Genomic DNA, 22,744 nt, shown 5'->3' with positions numbered 1-22,744 from the left:
TGAACATTTCAACTCCTTCAGTTTTTGATACTCCAGCAGGAGCCCAGATGGGATTTCATTCAAATGATGCTTAACTTCACTGAAAAGTTATCTAACCCAAAGTCCTTTAGAAGAAACATTAAAAATGCAAAAAACTGGTGGTTTTAATTAAACAGTTTTGCTGGGAAATTTCTGACTCCAGTCCTCTTATGACTATCTCTAAAATATGTGTGAAATGTCTGTAATTTAATCAGCATGCTGTTAGCTTATAAACCTAATGACAACTGGTTTAATGCCAACATTTTTTGGCACTGCAGTTCATATTCTTGTAATTTTTCAGCAACTCTGGGACTAAATTCAGAATTCTTGGTTTGGGTATCAAGAAATGTAAGAAAGACTCAACACATTTTCTCTGGTTTCATAGAGAAACCTTGGTTTCTTGCCTCTTTTGAGCCAAAAGAAAATAGTAATTAACAGCTTTATATCTTCATTGAGGTCTGGGTGAGATATCCCTCTAATATATAATCATCATTTGAAGCAATGACACAGTATCCTCAAACAATTTCCAGCATGAATTTGTTTGACCTTTAGTTTGAAACTACCCACTATGTGGACTGGTCTTTTTTTACCCTTCATTACCTTAGCCCCTTATTTCCAAGTACTTCCTAGTTTTGCATAAATGTGGGACAGGAGTATATGAATGCATGATGTATTGATTTCATATGAATGATAAATGGAGATATTATTTCCCAGCCAGTGAAAAAATACAAAGTTAGCGATTTATTCACACCAAGAAAATCACTAAAACCACACTTCAAAAAGTGGTTTAACCTTTATTCTCTTCTGTTTTTCTTTCCTCATCCAAACATCCTTATTCCTTCTTAGGAACATCATATGTGGAGAGAATATTAGTCTTCAAATAGACCTTATCCAGCCTGGCTCTCAACACAAACAAAGGACACCTTCCTAACCAAATATTTTATGAACTGCTTTGCCATCTGCCCTTCACAAAGGTTATTTGTGCATTTTAATTACCTCATTTTTTTTTCCTCCCCATTGATTGAGCTGATTAGACAGGTAGATAGTGAAATATAGCTAAGAGGAGGACCTCAACAGAGACAAATGCTGCTTTTAGCTGTGCTTAGATGCTGCTGGTGCTGTCAAGGCTCAGTGTGGCAAGTCAGCACCCAACACACCTGTGAAGCACACCACAGGAATAACATGGGGAATCACACAACTGGCTCAGTGAAGGACACAGAATTCATCCTGCTGTGGGGTGTTTTCAGTAGCTCATCACTGGCACGAGGAGTATCTGATGAATACCCAACACACTGTAGACTGACACAGCTCTCCATGCCACTATTGACAGCAGTAACTATGCTAATGTATGTAATTAGCTAATTACCCGTGGTATAAACATGATGTGCTGCATTTTAATCTCAGATCATCTCAAGCTTTAATCAGCTTGCTCAAAAAAATGACCAGTTTTTTTTAATTGCATAGGTTTAATTGTAGCCTTTGGAAATGCTGTGCTAAAGGGTGGTTTTAGACAGGGAAGAATTGTGTTCTCTTAGAAATAACCAAAAGGGTGGTAAGACATCATGTGTTGCAGAATTTAGCCTTTCTGCAAAAGTAAATCTTTTCAGTGCAGGGATTCTGTGTGCTCAAACTGATTGCCAGGAAGAGAACACACTCTGTTCATTATCTGGATCTCTTCAGTTGACTCAATTCGAGAAGGAATTTTGCAAGAGCTGGCAATCACTACAACAGAAAATAGAGGCACTGAAATGCTCTCACATTTACAGAAAGCTTCAGGATAATTTATTTATGAGATGGGTTGTTGCTCTTACATACTCCTTATGTTTACCATGTTTTTGGCACTTATTCTTCCCAGTTGGGCCAGTGAAAAGCAGCCAATTAAGATGTTATTCAGGCATACAACTTCCAACCCCAGCCAGAAGCAAGGAAGTTTTTTTTGAGAAGCTTATAATACATTCAACTCAAGTAGGTAGAAGGGGACCCAGGGAATGCCTATTTGCATGGCAACTGGAGCTCACTTGGCCATATCAAAGAGCTGGGTCCTTCCCACCAAGATCACAATGTCCCTCTGCAGTGATATTGGAACAGGTTGCCCAGAGAAGTTGTGGATACCCCCTCCCTGGAGGTCTTCAAAGCCAGGTTCAGTGGGGCCTGTGGGAGGTGTCCCTGCTCATGGCAGGGGAGTTGGAACTGCTCGATCATTAAGGTCCCTTCCAACCCAAACCTCTCTGTTATTCTATGATCTGTTTCCCAGGCTTTCCCAATGGGAAGAAGGGCTTTGTGGCCAGGTCCTGCTCTCCTGTTGAGACCTGGCTGTCCAACCAGGGCTTTCACAGCTGCTTTCTGACCAACCTGCTGCCACACAGATCAATGTTTTTCTGCAGGTATAAAAACTTGTCCATCATGTTCCAGTCAATGTGGGGCTGTCCCTCAACTGCAAGGCAACTTGGTGGACAAAATATAATTAGTGCTTACCTCCATAGCAGAGACTTCCACCAGCTGAAGACAGTGGGTGCCTGAGCAGGGAAAGCTGAGAGTTCATTACTTTGTGAATCTGTAGGTCTTTGTTCCTTGAAAAATCATAATAGAAGCATAAGTTTTTCTGGCTTGTTTCACCAAGGCACTAGCACAGAGAGTGCTGATGATTTAGGCCTTCAGTAGATAGTTTGAATACTGTCCTACTGCAGCTTTGTCCTCCAGATTTAGCCATAAAGAAGCAATGATTCAGGCTTTAATGGGTCTTAAAACTTTTTGGTCTAACAAGCAAATATCATTTGCCGGGTCCAGCAAAGTTGTTATCTCTGTTTATGTTAATTGAATTATGTCTGAAGCAAGGTTTAAGTGTGGTGGCACTGCAGTTAAAAATCAAAACTGATTGTGTGTTGCATGGCAATACTGTAAACCACTGCTATTTCCATTTAAAAAAATCCATTTTTCTGTAACAGATTATATTGTTTCTTTGAAGTTTAAGTAGCTGGTGTTTATGATAATATGTACATCATTAATCTTCAGACTTTAATCTCTAAAGTCCTATTTAACACAGTGAAACTTCAATGGGTTTGGATGCCTTATGTTGTTTATTGAGTGTTGGGGTAAAATATAAATGAATGATCTGAGGAATCAAAATTACATCCATAACATTTTCTTTTAATCTGCATAATTTATTTAACGCTAGACATCTTAGAAAGCTACCTGTATCTTTGCCTGATGAACAGTAATACAGACATACTGAAAAGGGTAAACATATTAATTAGAGCCTGCACATCTCTCCTTCTTGCTAGTGTAATCATTAAATTGATTTTTCCAGTCTGACATGTAATTGTTCCAGCGATGGAATTCTGCTTTCCACTCTCGTTCTGCTTCATCAATATTTCCTGTAAAACATGAAATGTGTTACATTAATCTAAATTTGGATCTCTTTATATGCTAATTGAAAAATAATTTTGAATATCAATGCCATTTGCTCCAAACACATTACAGGATGGTCCTCTGACTCTTGTCTTAAACCTGGAATGACTGAAAATTCAGTGATTAACGTTTTATCTTTACATCAGGAAGGACTGCAAAGGTATTCTGGTACACCATAGGGTAATAACTATACTCATGTGTGGACTTGTTGCTTTTGGATAATACTTCTGTCCATCAAATTTATCATTTAAAGCCTTTTTTGTTTTAATCCTAAAAATATTTCTTTGGTTCAGTATAACCAAAATATTCAGTATACAGTGAAACCTAGATACCCCAAAGACTACGAAATGCAAAATGGGATGGGTGACTGTAAAGAAATCACAGCTTTGTTCAAGGCAACAGCAGCATTGCCACTGGTTTGAATGGATGGCCAGGATTTCACCCTACTGAGGAATAAATCTGCAAGTTTAATGCATGCGGGACACACAATTGGAGAAGGATACTGTAAAACGTGCACTATGTCAACATGAAACCATCTTGTCTTGTCTTTTTTCATTCTAGCCTACAAAGTATTTCCTGACTAATCCTGGGTCCCAAGGCAACATTTATTGCCAAATTTGTTAGAGGCATCAGATCACAGGGTGAGGATGAGAAGAGTAATAAAAATAGATCATTTTACAAGGTTCCCAGAGTATTTTACAGCCAGGGATTACTTCCTCCAGTTCCAAAAGGTAATTAAGGCTAGGGGGAAATGCAGTGACCTTGCAGGAACAGCCCATACAACGACTAAGATAACCCATGTAGGCTGCATTGATACTCCAGCTTATTATTTTGGATCAGTTGCAGACTTTTTCTTAAAGTTTAGAAAGCACTTATGATCTATGAATGCCTTTGTTCATTCTGGACCCAATTATCCATGTGTCCCACACTGACACAGTGTGCTTCCAAAAAAAATTGTTAACCGTGTTCGTGATATAACAGTTCCATGGTTTCTTTATGCTCTTTTGACTTTATGTTCTGCTGCAGTAGAGCACAGGCCCTTTCTCTTCATAAATACACCCTTTTCCCCTTTATTTTATGATCTGCCAGCTCTGCAAGTTTAACCGGTTATGTGAAAATGAAATACTTTTGTGTTTTACACATCAGTAGAGAAAATATTCTTGAAAAAGAGTTAACAGATTCAGAGATTTAGTTTGGAGAAGCATCCAGTAATTTGGTTGCTTATCTGCAGTTTAGTTCAACATTTCCAAACGTTTTTGGTCTGGAAATCCAGATGGCAATTTAATGGGACTTTGAAATGAGATTTACATTGCTTCTTGATTTCAGGAATAAAACCAAGATACTTTTTCTTGGGGAGGTTCTGTACTTCTGCTTGCAGTCAAAAGGGGAAATTGTGAAGAACAGATACAGGATGTATGGAAAAAAAGATTTTTAAATTAACCACACTCCTTTTCTTCAATACAGAGATGTAAATAAGCTTTGTTACATTGGAGAGGAAAGAAAAGTTCAAATGTTTTTTAAAAGCTTTCTGCTGGCCACAATCAAACATGATTTGTAAACAATGGTAACAATAAAACCGTGGTTTGTTTACCAGGTTGTGCAGATGTGAGTCCTGGAACTATGGGGAGAAAACATGCACAACATTTGACTTTCCTGACTCTAAGAATTTGCCTTTGCATGTTTCTTAATTGAAAGATGTAGCCAAGGTCTTGGGTAAAGCCAAGTTTTCCACTTACGTTAAATGGATTGGAAGCTTATGAACTGATACTAGTATTATTTAAAGAAAAATGCCTTAACTGTATTTCTTATTTTCTGTTATAAGTTGTTTGGGTTTTTTTTAATTATCCAGGCAAATCCTCCTATTAAAACTCTTTTCCTGCTTTTTTTATTCAAGTGTAGATGTGTTTGAAATCTGCCCAAAAACTTTAGAAACTGGAATATCTCTACTGTACTCTCATCTTCTGTTAAAAGTCACTGTTCTAGTATGAATTATGAGGCATTTCAGTGCTTCTTAATGATCATGGTAAAGAAGTGAGTCAACTAGGGAAAGCAGACAAGGAGAAATTCAGAGTAGCCACCCTTATGAATCTAAAAGATGGAAGGGGGGAAGGAAAACACTGAAATAAGAACTTGGATTCCCATTTGTTTGCTTTTTTCAGTGATAAGATCCAAATTCAAGTCACAAGTCAATGCATTATCACCAACATCATCAATCTCTTTGAAGCAACCACCCATGACTTAGATGAGCTGACAGCTAGCAGAATCGATTAAGAGACATATGAAGTATTTTCCTAATTAAAAAAAAAAAAAAAAAAAAAAAAAAAAAAAAAAAACAGAATTTTACTTGACCAATAATTACAGCTCAGAGCAGCAGGTTACTACAATGCACTGCAGTGCTGGGCAAGTCAGCTAATCATACAGTGAGGTTCTTTTGCTCTGTGCAGTCATTTAGGCAATCCCAAACTTTATAGTAATACCAATTAGCCTGATGGAAAGCCCAGTGAAGTTTACGAGGAGAAAAGGGGAGGTTTCAGTAGGTAATCAATCATACCTGGGTGCTCAGAAAGGTCCCAGGTTAACAGACCAAAAAAAAGTAAAGGGTTTTTTGATACTTTGGCAGTGTCAGTGCTGACAGCTGGCATTTATTTTCTTTCCACACAGGCTTACAACCCTTGCTTTAATGGCATTATAGCACAGTTAGATTTATCTCCATACCATCATTTGTTGAACTGCTGGATGGGCCAATAAAGTGCTAATCTTAAATGTATTTTTGTGGTATTAAGATTGGGACAAAGGCCATGTAGCTGTTATGGTACAGTATAATTAATATAGGATGACAAGTTAGAATTAATTTTTCTGCCCTCAACAGCTCATAAATGCAGGTACCTGCAAACTTCATTAGCATGATAAATGCTTTCAGTTTATCTATGCTGCAGATTCTCATGGTTGTAGTCAATACACAAATCTTTAGAAAGGAGAAAACTCAGTACTGAGAATCTCTCGGTATCTCTATGCAACATTCTTTAATCACACAGTTTGAGTATCAATACTTTTTTAACCACAACAATATCTTGTTTTCATATGTGTTTTTAAGCACTTAAGATTTTTCAAACGATTGTATTTTCTTCTGAAAAAGTCAGTAGAGCTCTTTGGGAGATTAAATATTCTCTCCCCTATGACCTGGGATGCAAGGTACTGGAGTTAAAAAGAAATCGGGTTGTTGAGGTAGATATCTTTTTGCCTCTAGTTGCACTGGTACAATCTTCCTTTGTTGGTAGGTGCTGTAGTGTTGGTGAGGTTACTTTTGACTAGTTGACTTCTTTGCATTTGTATCTAGCTCCCTGGAAACTGAAACCTAATTCTGATGGTGAATTTTCTAATTAGTCACATTTTCAATATTCTTACATTCCTGAGTATTTAGCTCTATAGAATCCAGACACTACTTGGAGGATCACAACAAATACAATTGTTTTGGTTATTCACTCATCAGGAGGTTGAACTTTTCTCTGTCTTCACATTTAAAAGGGTTGTTTTAAAATATAATGTATTTATATTAGCTACTTTTATTTTTGTATGGATGATGTATGATACAGTAATATCAAACAAAATAGAGAAAGATGTGCTATATATATATTAGGTACACTAAAATAGTAATGGAACAATAAATGGAAAACTTGGATCCCTGAAGCTTTCTATAATCAAGAGGAAATGAGCATGTATAAGTAGTTAGGGCTCTAGATGCATTAAAGGTTGTGTTAAGGAGGTAGAGCCTACCATAAATGCTTTTATAATTAACATGTGATTGCTCTAAAAGCTACTTAAGAGTCACTTGCTGTTTACTGTCCCTCTGGTATGTTTCTTTATAGAAGCAGTCATCTAAAAAAGTTCTGGTGTTTGTCCCAGCTTGTCTTGGGGTGAGTGGCAGGGGGGGCATTTTCTGTGCCTTTCCAGTAGGGGTGAAATCAGCCCTGAATTTGTCTAGTTGGAACTGAGAGCCCATGTGAGACACCTCTAGGTCCAGTTTACCTGCCTAGTGATTATAATCAAACTAGACAGAAAACTCCATGTTTTGACTCACGTCTTCAATTATATTTTTTATCTATTGAAATTGAAGACATCAAGAGATCTTCCCAAATCACACAAACTAGTGTGCAGATAGGAAGGCCAGTATTTCTTACATGTCTGTTACTCTTGTGTTACTGTGTGAAGCTTTTTTTTGGTCGTTTTCTCAATCCATAACCACAGCAGGTTTTTTTTTGGAACACATCTGACTTGGTTTGCTTGAGGAAAAGAGCTAACCATAAAGATGGCAGGGACTAAATATTTTCTTCCCTTGTATATTTAACTGCCTCAAGGAACCTGTCTTATCCAACCTGTCACAGGAACAGGCTTGCTCAGATGCTCAGCACATTTGGAGCAAACCATTACGTGCCAAGAAGAACTCAAGGGACTGAGTAGCAAGGCTTGTGCCAGGAGGGGATCAGTAAATAAACAAATGGTCCATTACCAAGTGCTTCAATGTCAAGTTCTGACCACTTGGCACAATGAGAAATCCCCTTGCAATTTCTGCAAAATAAGTTGCTTTGATTGTCCTCTTCAGCTTCTAACTGATGTTACTCCACTTTGTCAGTCTGAACCTTACTTGACCTACAACTTGCAATAATGATAACACAAAATTTCCCTACTCCTTGTTCTCTGTCATCTTATATCACATCATATGAAAGCTAGCTTATATTTCTAAGAATATTTTAATGGAAGAAGCAATAGAAGAGATAGACCCTCAGAAAAGGAGGAAATAAGTGTATTTATGGCAGGCATTGGGCATAATGGGAGATAGGAATGCAAAGTGGGAGTAATAATTCACTGAAGAGAATTATTACAATACCAAGTGTTATATCATGTTTGTAAGCAGAATCTGAAAGGTTTCTTTGTCAGAATTGTGTAAGATTGTTTAGGAAATATGACTATAAATCCCTAGTGTTTCTGTTACACTGTTTCAAGGACTGGTAGAAGTAGGTACATGACAAAGCACCATGGCTTCTTGACAATATTCTTGTCTCGTTTATTTATTAGGATCCAGGCACAATGATTCTTTTGCTAAGAATGTGCTCAGGAATTTCTTTTAATTAAATTATGTAAATGTATGTTGTAAATTACCAAATGTGGCAAAATGATGTATTTATGTCTCCAGGCTGATCCAGAGTGTTGCTTTGTCATCCCTCACACTGCGGGACCGTGCAAAGTGTCTCTGCTGTCCTGCCAGCATGCACTGAGCCATGTCTGGTGATGTGCTCCCTTCTGCTTCTCCACAGAGCACTTGGTCACTCAAATCCCATCCATAAGATTCACATTACTCAATAGAGGTTCACAGGCAGGTTAAAGAAATATGTAAAATAGTTCAGTTCTCCTGGCTCAGCATAAAGAGCTTGTCAGAATTTGAGAAAACTCCTTCAGATCCATCCCCGGTTTGGTACCCTGTGATTTTAAAATCAGAGGATACTTTATAAATTATTCATTTTACCTACTGACTCTGCTTCTCTTGATTTAGTTGAAAAACATCTGTTGAGCTGAGAGGGGATAGAAGTTGAGCCATAATACACTTATAGGCTCAAATGAGAAAGAAATAAGTTATTTCAGAAAGAATCATCTGTGCAACATGAGTTTCCATATTTTTAAGACTAACATTCAAACTGAATCTTAGAGAAAGCTTGTAAAATATTAATTAACATTTAAAAGGTATCTTGTTTTTGAAATGAGAGAATTTTATTTTTTTTTGTCCTCCTAGTAGAACTGCAGAATGTAATTCCAGAGCTGCAAAATCACTTTATAAAACCAACTCCTTTCAAAGTTCAGAAGCACAGAGGCTTGGGCTGTTTGGTGGGCTTTGTAAAAGCAGTGGCATCTCAAGAAAAAACCTGAGCCCTGTGTTCAACTGTGCTTAAAGTTTCAAATATTCTATCGTATTATTCTGGGTTGTGAAATCTCATAAACATTGTATATTCAGTCAGGCACAAATTGCTTCTATTTTGCATAAGCAAATCTTGAAGTCTCTTGGTTGTCATCAATGGCTGACACTCTGGAAATAAACCACAAGACGTCTTGACTCTGAGATGGAGAAGAGTCCTCTTTTGGCAGGACACACCTGTCCTCTGTGGATTAGCTGCATAATAATATAATCCCATAAATAGTGGATAATATAATCCAAATATAACACCACACAACATTCCTTAGATACTTGAAGTTTATACAGAACATCTAAAACCTCCAGAAATCTCAGCACCAGCTCCCACTTCAGCAAAGTCTTTCCTGCTCTCCAGAACAGGCATCGCTGACCCTGACAATCAGTAGCCTCAGAACAGTGATTTGCAGCAACATCCAAGAGTCTCTCATTGTGGCTGCATCTGCACTTTGGGGCAGAGAAGCTCCACACTGCCTTGGTCTTCTGCCCCCACATTTTGTCCTAGCTCATGAAAAGGTGGGAAACCCGTGGCCAGAAGCTCAGGGCACATTGCAGGCACCATCCCCACCACAGCATGGAGAGCTTGGTCCGACATCTGTGCATCTCATGGAAATTCAGTTACAAATAGGAATGTAAAGATTTAAACTCAAGTATGACGTTAATATCAAGCAAACGATCCTCGTATAAAAAGTCAAATAAAAAGCATCTAGAAAGGCATTTTTACCTGTCATTTGCAGGACTTTGGGGAAGAAAATATTCCAGAATCTACATTGCTGAGCACGTAATTTTGCCAGTATCTCTGAAGTGCCGGTATTTAGTGTCAAATATTTTTGTTCAGTACTGGTGAAGACTGGCCATTGCTTTCCATCAGCCAGGGTCGCATTTGGGATTCTAAAGGAGAAAAGAAATATTTTGGAATGAGCAATTACCTCAGCACATCGGTTAAAGTATTATTTCTTTCATATTTAAAAGTTATTTCAGGTTAAGCACACCAGTTTGGAATTAGTGAAGTATACTTTTGCAATCAAAAAAGGGAGAAAAATAAGGCATATTTCATTTCACTTAATTTTTAAAAGATTAATTATTTATATGCCTTTTTTGGGGGTGTTCTGGGTTCACCTAAGGGAATAAAACATAATAAATGACCATACACAAACTACACTTGTTGAATTTGGAGACTCTCACAGAAGCTGTAAATTATTATGCAGAACTTAAAACCAAATAAAACAGTTTGGGAGGCTGAGTAGTTTGTTTTAGTTTGAATGTTGCTGATGCCTTTGGATAGGCAAATAGATTGAATCATAGAATGCCAGGTTGGAAGGGACCTCAAGGATCATCTGGTCCAACCTTTTTTTGGCACTGCTATGGTTTCTATGAGATGGCTCAGCATCCTGTCAAGCTGAGACTTAAAACTGTCCAATGTGAGGGAATCTGCCACTTCCCTCAGGAGACTATTCCAGTGTTTGACTGTCCTCATGGTAAATAATTTGCCTCCTGTGTCCAATTGGAGTGTCCCCAGGAGCAACTTGTGCCCATGACCCCTTGTCTTTCCCATGTGACTCCTAAATAGCCCAGTTAAAAATGCAAGTAAAGGTAATAATAATGTCTAAATGTTGGATGAGAGCTCTACTGGGAGAGAAAATAATTATTCCTCATTAAGAAGGAACCCTTCCTCCTTGGAGTATGTTGAGCCCCCTCACTGGGGTGCCAAACACAAGCAATCAAATATTTGGAAGCTGGGAAGAGGGGCAGAGTGTGTGGCCCTCTATAAAACAGGCTCTGCATGTTTAAAGCATCACAGCTGTTAGTATTTAAAGAGTTGTGATAAATATTTATAATGCAACAGAATTTATAAAGTTCTAGGGACAGACATCCAGTTTTTCCTCTCCAAAAAGAATAATGTGCAGTGTCCCTATGACTAGAGAAAAATTAATTGTTTTAATTATGTAGAAAAAGACCAAAATGGTGAGCATTACATATGGAAAACATGAGACAATGATTTTCAGGAAAAAAAGTGTTTGTGTTTAGATTATGAGTCTGTGGTGGCTCAGAAGAGGTTAAGAATACAAATATTGGTGTGTAAGCAGGTCTCCTTCTCCAGAAGTGAATATTAAGGAACTTAGGTTCAGAGCAGAATAACAGTATTTAATGATTCTTGGTGGTATAAATGAACTAAATTAGCTAAGTTAATTTGATTATTTCTGTTTTTCACCCAAGCTCTTCCCAGAAGCTGTGGTCAGAGAGGAGTCCAGATGAGTGGAGCCCGCTTGAGTTCTGCTTGCCAGTACGAGGTACTGGGTGTAGGTGGGGGCAGGAACCATGAGATTCAGCTGCTGATATAATATCAATAAGCTCTTAGTTCAGTCCAAATGAATCAAGTTTTTGGCCATGTTTTAGTATTGTGCTTTACTCTGGTGCCTTTAGCACCAGGCATTGGCTGTTCACAGAAACATAATGTTCTAGTAAGAAATCCAGCATGCCATTTCCTGAATTGTTCACTTCTTTACCAATTTGTCTTTACTAATTCAGCTCTGGTTAACCTATGGAACCCTTTTTAACTGCACATTTATTTGTGGCTCATGAGAGTGATGACTTAAGCAGAGCTGACTTGCACTTCAGTTCAAGATCAGGATGCTAATGGTGCTGCCAGTATCCATTTAACAGCTTTTATGCTATGTGATAAATCATGACATTTCACATTATAATTTACAGGTGGGGTGAGGGGGGAATTAAACAATGCCTACAGTTGTATTTTATTGAAAATTATTGAAAGAACAGTCAGATGAACACAGCATTTTGAAATAGGGGAACCTGCTGATAAGGGCATTCTCTCTGCATTTCCAATAAGCTCACTGTTCAAAGAAATGTCTAGTAATATGCTTCTTAGTTCCAGCATTGAAAATTTCCCAAGTTAAAAAGTAGCTCCCAGTTACAGCAGACCAGGGACATCACAGGAGTATAATTCTTAACTGGTAAAGAACAAGTTATGAACATGACCTTGTTATTCTATCACAATTACTTTTCATTTATTCATGCTGATAACTTCATTATGAGAATTACAGTGCCCAGAATAAGCTATAAAATTCCCTGGTCTTTGTACCAAACTCAAAATTTAATCATTTTCATATAGAAAATGAAAAGTATTGTGAGAAGATCCCAATGCACAGAAAGAAATCCAATACACTGCACAAGTTGTCTCCAGCCATTTATGTTTTGATAAACAGTCTTTGCTGATACATTGAGCAAAGCTCAGATCTTCCATGGAAATCTCCATCCTGTTATCTTTATCCATTTCTTAAACCTCTGCTCTTTCATCTGGTACTACTCACATCTTCTTCAGTGTGTTCCAGTTCTGCCCACCTCAGTGCTGTTAATGGGACCTGAAGGTGTGTCCTAAAGGGGCTTCAGAATGAACCTTTGCCTTCTCTATCTACCTCGCCAAGCACGAGTCACCTTTCTTAGAACTCTGTCCATATCTATAAGCTCTAGTCAGGGAAGACCTTAATTTTGTTTAGAGTAGATGAGATTTTCTTCACTGAATGTTTTAGAAAGAAACTAGCTGCTTTCTGAGACACTCTTTAATGTTTGCAGGAGCAAGTCTATGGCAATTAAGAAATATTTTTTAATTGCTTCCAGGGAAGAAATGCAAGAGAGGGAAAAAAACCCACAACAAGAAACCAAAAACCAAACCACTTGTGTTTGATCTTTGGTATAAACAGAATTTGTTTCATTATTTCAGCTATTTTGTTTTTCTTTGCAGATGTCCTGAAGTTTCCTTTGCTTGTGCCCTCTCTGCTCTGTGATAGTGGCACTGCAGCCCATTTATAGTTAATTATTTCATTAAGATATGTCTTTAAGGCAGCCAAACTTATTTGCTCATTAATTTTGAGCTCAATCGCTAATAAAGCTGCTCTCAGGTTCTACCTTTTTGTGCTCTCAGCACAGTTCATGAGTCTTTTAAAATCTCATCCTCAGTGTCAGTTGCTTGGTACTACTCAGTTACCCAGATCAGGTTTTTTCCCCTTTAGGTATTTTATGTCCATAGCTGCCAATAACATTTAATTCTCAAGAATCATTTATAATAAACACTTTAGATTTGACATAGGAACGGAAGAGGATTTTAAAGGAGCTTATTCACTGATAATTTCTGTATACTTCATGTTAATGTTCAACAACTTGAGAGAGTTAATTTGGTTCAGATGGAAAATGCAACAACCTGCACACGGTTCTGTTAATCATAAAACATGCATATATTACCATTCTCATTAATATGATCAACATAGCCTGAAATACAATGCTAGCTCACTGCAGATTTATTATTTGTTACATGGCATTACTTTTACATGGTTGGTTTATCAAACACAGGAATAGAAAAATTGAATTAATTCCCTATCTCATTTTCTTTGTTTTTTATAGGTATTCATGATATAAAGTACATGTAAAATATTCACTTGATGTTTGTGAGTGAGCTCCAAGTATTTTTCACTCTGCTGTGGTACCACCATTGAAAAGAGAGGTTCTTTTGTAATGTTAAGCTCTATTTTGATGTAGTCCAGAAAGAAAAAATTCTCTGATATTGAAAATGGTTTAAGGCATCATTTAGCTTCCTAATGAGTGTTGTAAACACTAACTGTACCACACACCAGCTTAGATTCTCCCTGTATTTCTATTTAGCTGCTCTCTTTGAAAATGGATCAGGTTAACATGTCATGTGTTTCTCTAGAGGAAAAGAAAACCAAACCCCACATCATTTTAGCTGTTTAACACAGCTGAATTATACCAGACCACACTCACTAAGACATTCAGAGGCTGAAACACAATTTTACCTCCAGTCCTCAGCAGCCTTTTCCTCCAGACAGCCTTCCTGGATCACCCCAGACAGATGAATAATTGTTCTGCCTGGCTGAAGCTGTTCCTAGAAATATTGCTCCCTGAGAGGAAGCCCACACTGATTCCACCTGAGCAGTGCTTTATTGCTCTTAATTGTTCCCTCTGACCCACTCTGAGCAGGCAGGGCTCAGCAAGCCCGTTTGCCTGCAGGTCTCTCTGTAAAGGTTTTCCCATCCCTCCCCATCATGTGGAGCAGGGGGAATGTGGCATCTCCTGCCTCCCTCTTCTCCCATCAGGGGACCAGCAGCTCCACCAGTCACAAACACTGAGTGAGGCAATTTCTTCCACGGAGCTTTCTGCAGGTTATGGCCAGCCTGGCCTTCTGCTGGCATGTGTCTCATTAGCTGAACAGGTTGCCCACTGAGATTAATGAAAAGTTACAATAATGCTGCACTTCCCTGGGCAGCAGGCATTGAATTCAAAGGGAAACCTGTTCTTCTGAGGTGAGTCTTTATGGACTTCACCTGGGCTGGAACTGCTGAAGCTCATTTTCAATTTGGCCCCTTTCTTTTTCTTTAAACTGCTGGTGGAAAGGCAGGAGGGAGTAAATGTGAATATTTTTGTATTAGCTTTCATGATTCCTTGTAGCTATCGGGCAGTGCTGGCAATCAGCTTCTTTTCATGGGGTGGCATTTTCCACTGTGTTACCATGGGCACAAGATACCAGAGAGGGGAAACAGCCTTAGAGTGAATTCCACACAAGAATCCCCTCCCTGGCACATTTTCTACCGTTGCATTTCAAAGCCTTTAAGAATTATGGAAGTAGTCAGCTTGGTGTCAAACAAGCATACTGTAAATGTTTCAGCCCAGGGGTAGCTCTGGGAATGAGGGACTGTTCTGCATATGTCTATACTGCAATCAAGAGGAGCTGCAGAAGCTTGTGCAATTGTACCTGAGGCTTCCACCCCTGCCAGGTATAAAACCTGACAGGAGTGAATGTCATTAATAATGTCTTTGTGCTTGGAGATGACAGATATATAGAATCATAGAAAGGCTTGGGTTGGAAGGGACCTAAAGCGTCCTCTAGTTCAAGCCCCCCTGCCATGGGCAAGGATGTCTCCCATTAGAGCAACCTGTCCTTGAGCACTTTCAGGGATGGGGTGTCCACAGCTTTTTCTGTAACATTGTAGATTTTGGTCATGTTGTCTCTCATACACGTTTTCAGGTGAAAGGGAGTAAAAGCACAGAGCAGAGAAATCCAAGCTTTAGGCAAAATGAACAAAAGGATGAGAAGGCATCAACTGGGCTATGGTATCAACAGTTGATCTCTGTGACTAGGGGGTTGGAAGCAGAATTGTGTGGTTTACAACAGAGCAAAGCAAGCCAGCAACTGGTGCCACAGGTTAAGCTGTTGCTGCACCACAAGTAAACACACCTGCTGGCTCTAATTCAGCTAAAGGTGGATTTAAAAAAAAAAAATGATAGGATGGTGTGAGGTCCTGGATAACATCATCGTGTGGTGGGTCCCCATCAAAGCTCTGGCCTCCAACTCTTTGTTTCTCTTAGGGATGGGCTGTGCCAGCTCTTTGTGCTTCTTTCTGCAGTATGGCCAGAGCCTGAGTCCCTCTCGCTGATGCCTCAAACAATGAGCAATGTCATTGACTTCAGAGGAGTCACAGTGGGGATATCCTGTGCTTTGAGGAAACACCGCAAGATTTGTATCTTAAAAAGGTATCTCAGTTTTGAGTTTTTGTTCTATTAGTGGTTGTGGCCTGTAGAGCATCTCCATTAATCCTCCTGCTGGCACTGAACAACATACCCAATCAAAATATCTTTATCTATCCAAATGCATGACCAAATCAAAATATCTTTGCTTATCTAATCCAAATGGATGAACTTTTTTCAACCCACCCAGCCTGGAAGAAAATATTTTGTTGTGTTCCCACTTTTTGACTTGGGTAGAAAGACATTCCTACTTAGCAGGAGAGCTGACAAGGAGCACCAGGGCTGGCTGCAGAGGGGTGGGAAGTGTTTCTGGCATTAGTCCCAATACATGATATTTATACCTATGTCCATTTTCTCATGGCAGCACAACTGCCAGGTTAATCTCAAGTTGGGCAGCAGGGGGTGATGAGGTGGTGACAGTCTGTGTTTGTGCAAGGCTTTGCTTGGGTGGTACAACTGGGACTTTAACAGAGACTTTCCAGCCCAGTCTTATGAAAAAGAACAGATTTTTTTGTTAAGTACTGGGTTGAATCTTCCCAAACCCTCTAACAATTTGGCTTAATGCCAGTTTCTTCATACCAAGCAATTGGTTTCAAATGGCTCACTGTTAAGGAAACACCAGAAGGGGATGCAAGATTGAAGACTCAAAGTCCTTAACCTGAGGAGCAGTCCTACCTATCAGAATAAAGAACATGAACTTGTGCTGGAAACTTTCCTTAGAAATGCTAGCAAGAGAGAGGATGAAGAAATATCTGTAACCTGCAAAAAAAAAAATATTAAAACTGTAAAAACATCCCCAGAAGCTCTAATTACTGTATAAACTTTACATTTAGAGCCTGAGGCCTCAATAAATCTGAAAGGGTTTCACTGCATAAGTGTGTAGATTGAACCTGCAGCAATGTCACCACCAATTGGGTCCACCTGTGTATGAGTCAGTATAATTAATTTATTCTTGGATTGTTTAAATTCAGTCAGTTATCCAGAACATTCTACCAAGTCAGCTAATTACCTACCACCTGCTAATGTGATTTGATTGACTCCCTTAGCAAAATCTTTATATTAAGCTAAAATATTTAACATTAAATTGTACACTTTGAGGCTTCTTGTTATTAGAAGCTGCAGAAGCAAAGGCAAGATGACAAGGACACTTTTCTGTCCATTGTCCTAAGTTTATGAATGGGCATATTTGGAATAACAAGGAAGTGTCACTACTAAGTAAGTGAACTGGAAAGCTGACACACTAGCTCTTCCCAAATACATATATTACTTTTAATGTCACTGCTGCTACCAGTTGGTGCTCTTTATGAACAATACTGCATAACAAGTTACCTTGCTAGTTTTTATTTCATTGAAACAGCTCTTCAGAGTATTCTTTAATATCAGCTAATCACTGAGCATCCTACCTATTGAACTGATGGACCCTCTGTACAAATGTGCTGCCACACTTCATATTTTATTTGAAAATATTCTCTTAAGGCCTTTATCCCCTTAGACTAATGGGAAAGACAGCAGCTATCTGATCTATCTGCTGAAAAGGGTGAGAAGTGCCGTTTATAATAACCAGGCTCTAAAATCCACCCTACTGAAAGGTGAAAACTCAGACACAGGTATTGTCAGCCTGTGTGATATTGGATGATTGGAAAGCATCCACGATTATGTTTCATACCCTAAGCTTCCTTGCAGCCTCATGACATCAACATTCTCAAGGTGTCAGGTCTGTGCTCCCATGGCACTGTGAAGAACCAGGGAATTTAGGAAAAAAATAATAACATTGTCACGTCTAAAACCATTATTTTATTTACTAGAATTTGATTATTGCAAGAAAACAGTAACTCATTTCTGAAAATCTGTAGTAATTAATCCTTTCTCATTTATTGTGGTGCAAAAATTGTTGGTCCTCATTCTGCAGCGTTAGAGCCTTACTTGGGTTCCCCCTGTAATGAATGAAAGGACTTACGTGGTTGAGTACTACAAGTTTGTGACAGGTTGCAGATTTCAACCCTCCAAATTACTTTTCTTGAGCAGCTGTTTAGGGGAAGTTCATTATATTCTGCTGCACTCAGCTCTCACTTGCCTATCACATACGAGTTTATAATCCAGAGACCATCAAGTGCCCCTGAGCTGCAGCAAAAGGAAACTGCTTTGCAAGTTGTATCGTAGGTAAATGTTATTTCTTCTGCTGATCCTTGAAGAAACCTGTAGGCTCCAGCTGGCATGCTCTTTAACTGACAGAAACTGGAGAAGGACCTTTGCAGCTCAGCTGTCTTACACCTTCACAGGCTAAATAAAGCTCAGGATATTCCTTCCAGATTCCAGCTTGGTGACAGCAGTTGAGCACTCAAATGTCTTAACCTGTAAATTACCATGGTGTGCACCATTACAACTGAGATCAGTTTCAGGAAATGAAGCAACAAGCTGTTGCTTTTTTTGTGTGCTCTTATTGTGCTCTGCTCAAAATAGCCTCATGAAGCATCCATCAAGTTGGAATGATTCTTGCTTGTGCGTGTCTTGGTACTGATTTGTGAATTCCTGCTATATATAAGGGATTGACGAGGTAGGTCTTAAGGTATTGGCCATAAATAATACAGTATTTGAGACATTTAGAACCAGGATGTTCTGCCTTAGCTCTCTGGGCATGTTTGCAATGCGTTTAGGGACTCAGTGCCTCAAATCCCTGGATTGGAATCTGCTCTGGCACATAACCAGCTGGGTCAGCAGAGCCAGAGCTAATGAGCTCTTCAGCCCCTGGCTGGGTATTTCTAACCTCCCACAATGACACTCCTGCACTTAGGTTTTCTTCACTGTGAAGATGTTCCAGTAAAGCTTTTTGCTCTTTCAGGAACCCCTTCCCCAGACTCCATTACCTTTGTAGCATGTGATGAGATGTGATTATCATAGAAGGTCTGGAACAGCAGTTCCACCCCTCTAAGGGTCAGTAGCACTAGAAACTTGAAAGTGAGTTTAAAGGTCCTTTACTGAGCAACCTAAGGTATGACTTCAAGAAGATGAAAGCTTTGAAGTGAAATTGAGTTTAGGGAAATGGATGAAATTTTGACATTAATGTGGGGATAATTTTCAAAACACCAAAAATCTTTCCTACTATCCTGTTTCAATAAATGCTTCTCACTCATTGTGATGTTCACAGCCACATTAAGCTGAATGTGACAAGTATCTAATATACCTACAACACATAGTTTTGGTCATTTATGTGTTCAGATTATGCATTGTGATGAAGCAGTAAGGAATTTTCAACAGGATTTTATTCCTTCTGCTTAACAAGCTTTGCACCTGATGTGTTGTTTTATATGGTGTTTAAAGACTTTTTGAGGTGAGTCAACTTACTAGTGAGGGACTGATCCAAATCCAAAATAATGGTACAGATTGATTGACTTAGAAAGCTTTGGGTCAGGTCCCAGCTGGAGAAATACTTGTAGCTGTTTGCATAAAAAGTTTTGTGCCTCCTGGACTGATTTCACAATGAGGATTTCACACTTTCTGCAGGACTCCAGGTGTGAATATTCACAGTTCACATTTACGTTATTTTTGAATTAACATGAGAGAGGCAACACTATGACTTAGTCCTCCTTTATTCTAAAGGAACACTTTTGCCTTTTCTTTTTTATGCCCTTTTGTATGGTTTCAATTTTAGCTTTCAAGGACCACTTTTCAAAGCTGTTATTTTTTTTTTTTGCCACTCTTGTCTGCAGCAAGAAATCAAATGAAATGATAGTTTTTAGTCTTAGTTGTAGAGGTTGAAGAGGGCTATTTGGAAATGGAAGAAGGTGCTGAACTCTATTGAGGACTTGAAGGAGGAAGTAACTTCCATAGAAGGTAACTAAAAGACTAAGTAGCAAGGTGATAAGTAGCAAGGCACATGGCAATTGTCCTTTTGACCATCTTCTGAAACTGTATTAACTGCTCTACAACCTCACTTTTCCTTCTCATGACCTGGAAAAACATAAACTGATATAGTATCTTAACTGAATTGCTCCCTGGGACAAACCTTGAATGAATGTGTAAAGGGAGAGAAAAATGTTTTTATTGCCATGGAACTATTAATACTGTGCTTTAAATTCCCAGTGGCTTTGATGAAATTTGTCAGCCCAGTTAGTTGTGAGAAAGAGAAAACACTACTCATATGTATATGATGGCTGTTCCCATCTCTTCCTTTGTCCCCCATTAATAGTGCTCATCCCAGACACTCAGAAATTGTTAGATAAATGGATTCAATGCTTTCCTTATCTCTAGAGACCAGATTTTCAATATAGACTGTGTAACAGATACCATACTAGGATATATTCTTTGAGATTTGTTTTCAATTATAATTGCCCTAATCATGATTTTTTTTCAAGATGGATGTTCCACATAGCCCTGCATCAAATAAAATCATCTAGATTCATTGTGTCTTCATGGACTTCATCATAGTAGCATTTTTCTTCATATTTTCCACTACTGCCACAGTTTTACTTCTGTGAATGGTAGGAAGAGCATGAGACACAAAGTTCAGCTGCTGTGTAATCTGGGCCAAACTGAGCAGACCTATAAATGAAACCATTGGGTAGCTTTCAGTAAGGTGTGTATGTGTTATTGCTTCATCTGAAACTGAACCACTGGTGCTTCATGATGGGAAATGTAAATAAGAAGCTACAGTGTTCATAACCTCCCCAAAATATTTTAATTTTTTATTATTATTATTTTTAATATTGTTATATTCTTATCTCTGTTAGAAATTCATTGTAGACTTTACAAGTGGAAGTTAGATGTACTTTTCTTTGGTAAACACATCCAAATTATGTCCCAGCATTATAACATCCTCTGAGTCTGATTTTAACTACAGTAAGAGTGGGAACTTCAAATACCAGCATTTGGACTGAGAGCCATGACAGGCACTCTCTCAGGATGAAATAATATGTAAAGAGGAGAGGATATCTGAGCCTATTCAAAGTCCTTCTCTTTGAAAATTGAAGGGGCTTTTGTGGAAATTGCAGTATGCAAACTTCTTCATACCTAGGAAAAAAACAGCTGTGAAACCTCTGAGTAATTCCAGCTGTATAGAAAAATCACTTGGAAGCTGCTCCTTGAGAACAAATATCTCCTTGAGATATTGAAAACTTCACAGGTTAAAATAAAAATCACAGTATTTGAACAGTAGCTCCAGTAGAAAAAAGATCTCTCTGGTGTAAATGTGAGGCAAGACTCTTTGGAGTTTGTGTTGTATGAAATTAGGAAGTTGTCTCATGTTCCCTCAAGGAAAGGTAGAGAACAGAGATGGCAGCCAGAGATGTCTGGGAAAGCAGATGATGGAACTTCTTGACTTTACATCTGTGCAAGCATATAATTGTGTAACAGCAGTAACTGTAAGCATGAAATACCTGATTTCTGTGTACTCAGCTTCTGGATTTGTAGGGACAGAATCTTACCAGGCCTGGGACTAAATTCCTAGATGCATTTACCTACAACTGGCTTTTCTTGTGGCTGATTGAAAAAAAAAATAATAAAATTAAATCCCATGTTGAGCTACCTTCAAAAATATGGTGTTGGGTAACCTCTGCTGCTCTTAATTTCCTCTTTTCTCCCCTTTGCCACTTCCCTGAAACAAGCCAATCTCTTGTGTTGGGGAGTAAATTAAAACATGCACAGAAAGGTCTCCATTCTTCGTGTGAAATCTCTCAGTAGGACTTCAGATTAGTGTTCCAGAACCACCAGGAAAAATGGGGTCTGTAGACCTTTTAAATTTCAATTTCTGTCTTTTGCTGATGAAACAAGAGCTAAGCTGCAGAAAAGCAGCACGGAAGAAGAGTGCTCCTAAAAAGAGGATTAACTGTGGGTGAACACTAATTAGAATTTCACAGTGACTTTTGCAACCATGTGTTTACATGCCTGCAGAAGTTATGACGGGGGAAAGTAATCCCTAATCCTAGATTATCTCTGAAGTGTATTGCTCTTATATGTGAACCTACCTTGCCCATAACTCCTAATGAGTTCATGCATGCATTGCCTTCATTTCACTGTTCACAGATTCTTCCACCCCAAAATGATTAGCAAGTCTCTTAGACATATTTCTTCTTTTATCTTTCTGTCTCTTTTTGTTCTTTCTCTCTTTTTTATGTCTTTTTTTGTTCACTTGGCTTCTTCCATCAGTTAGCATTTCCCTCTCTTGATTTCCTTTCCCTTACTCATATACATTCTATCAAATACTAAATCATTTCCACCCAGGCCTCTTATTCCCACTCCCAAATTTGAGGTAGCAGTCACACCATGATTTTATTTCAGCTCATGGAACAGTTGTATCTTTTCATCCCTCTCCTTTCCCCAGAACATATCAGTGGAGGCTCTTGGCCAGGTTCTGGGCACAGCAGGGAACCACGTCCAGAACAGGCTCTTCCCCTTGCCTCTCTTGCAAGAATAGGAAATTCCATCCAAGATATTTCCCTCTCTGCTTTTACAGGGTCAGGCAAGGGCAGCATAGCCCTACAAAAACCCGCCTCAAAGAGATTCACTTTGTAATTTCTGTGATGTTTGTTTGTGTGTCTCTGCCTCCAGAGGCACAGGGAGTCCACCTTGCTCAATTCCAGGACTGATGGTTTTGATCCCGAAGCCTTTGGCAATAGTGTCAGAGCTCATCCTTTCCTACAGAGACTTCCCAGTGTCATATTCAAGGCAAACCTTTGCATTATAGTTTCAGATTTTGGTTTTATGTCTCATTCAATTGCTTCTACAATGTTTGGACCTTTCTCATCTCATGTTTGATCTGTTGTAGAGAACAAAATCTGTATGGACGGAATTGTATCTGCTACGCGTAGG

At 38.7% G+C, this 22,744-nt stretch overlaps 1 protein-coding gene across 1 annotated transcript in view; it reads right to left on the bottom strand.

Moving 5' to 3' along the window:
* Window positions 1–3,250: 3,250 nt before the first annotated feature.
* Window positions 3,251–22,744, bottom strand: part of BCHE (butyrylcholinesterase) — a 30,655-nt gene continuing 11,161 nt past the window's right edge. The window contains exons 3-4 of the mRNA XM_010006805.1: window positions 10,110–10,276; window positions 3,251–3,392 (exon numbers count right to left, since the gene is read on the bottom strand). Coding sequence (XP_010005107.1) covers window positions 3,265–3,392; window positions 10,110–10,276 — 295 coding nt within the window. The 3' untranslated portion in view covers window positions 3,251–3,264. The remainder of the gene's footprint in view (window positions 3,393–10,109; window positions 10,277–22,744) is intronic.

Source organism: Chaetura pelagica, unplaced genomic scaffold (genome assembly GCF_000747805.2).
Source record: "Chaetura pelagica isolate M959 unplaced genomic scaffold, ChaPel_1.0 scaffold341, whole genome shotgun sequence".
Lineage (NCBI taxonomy): Eukaryota > Metazoa > Chordata > Aves > Apodiformes > Apodidae > Chaetura > Chaetura pelagica.
This window is presented reverse-complemented; position numbering and strand designations above follow the sequence as displayed.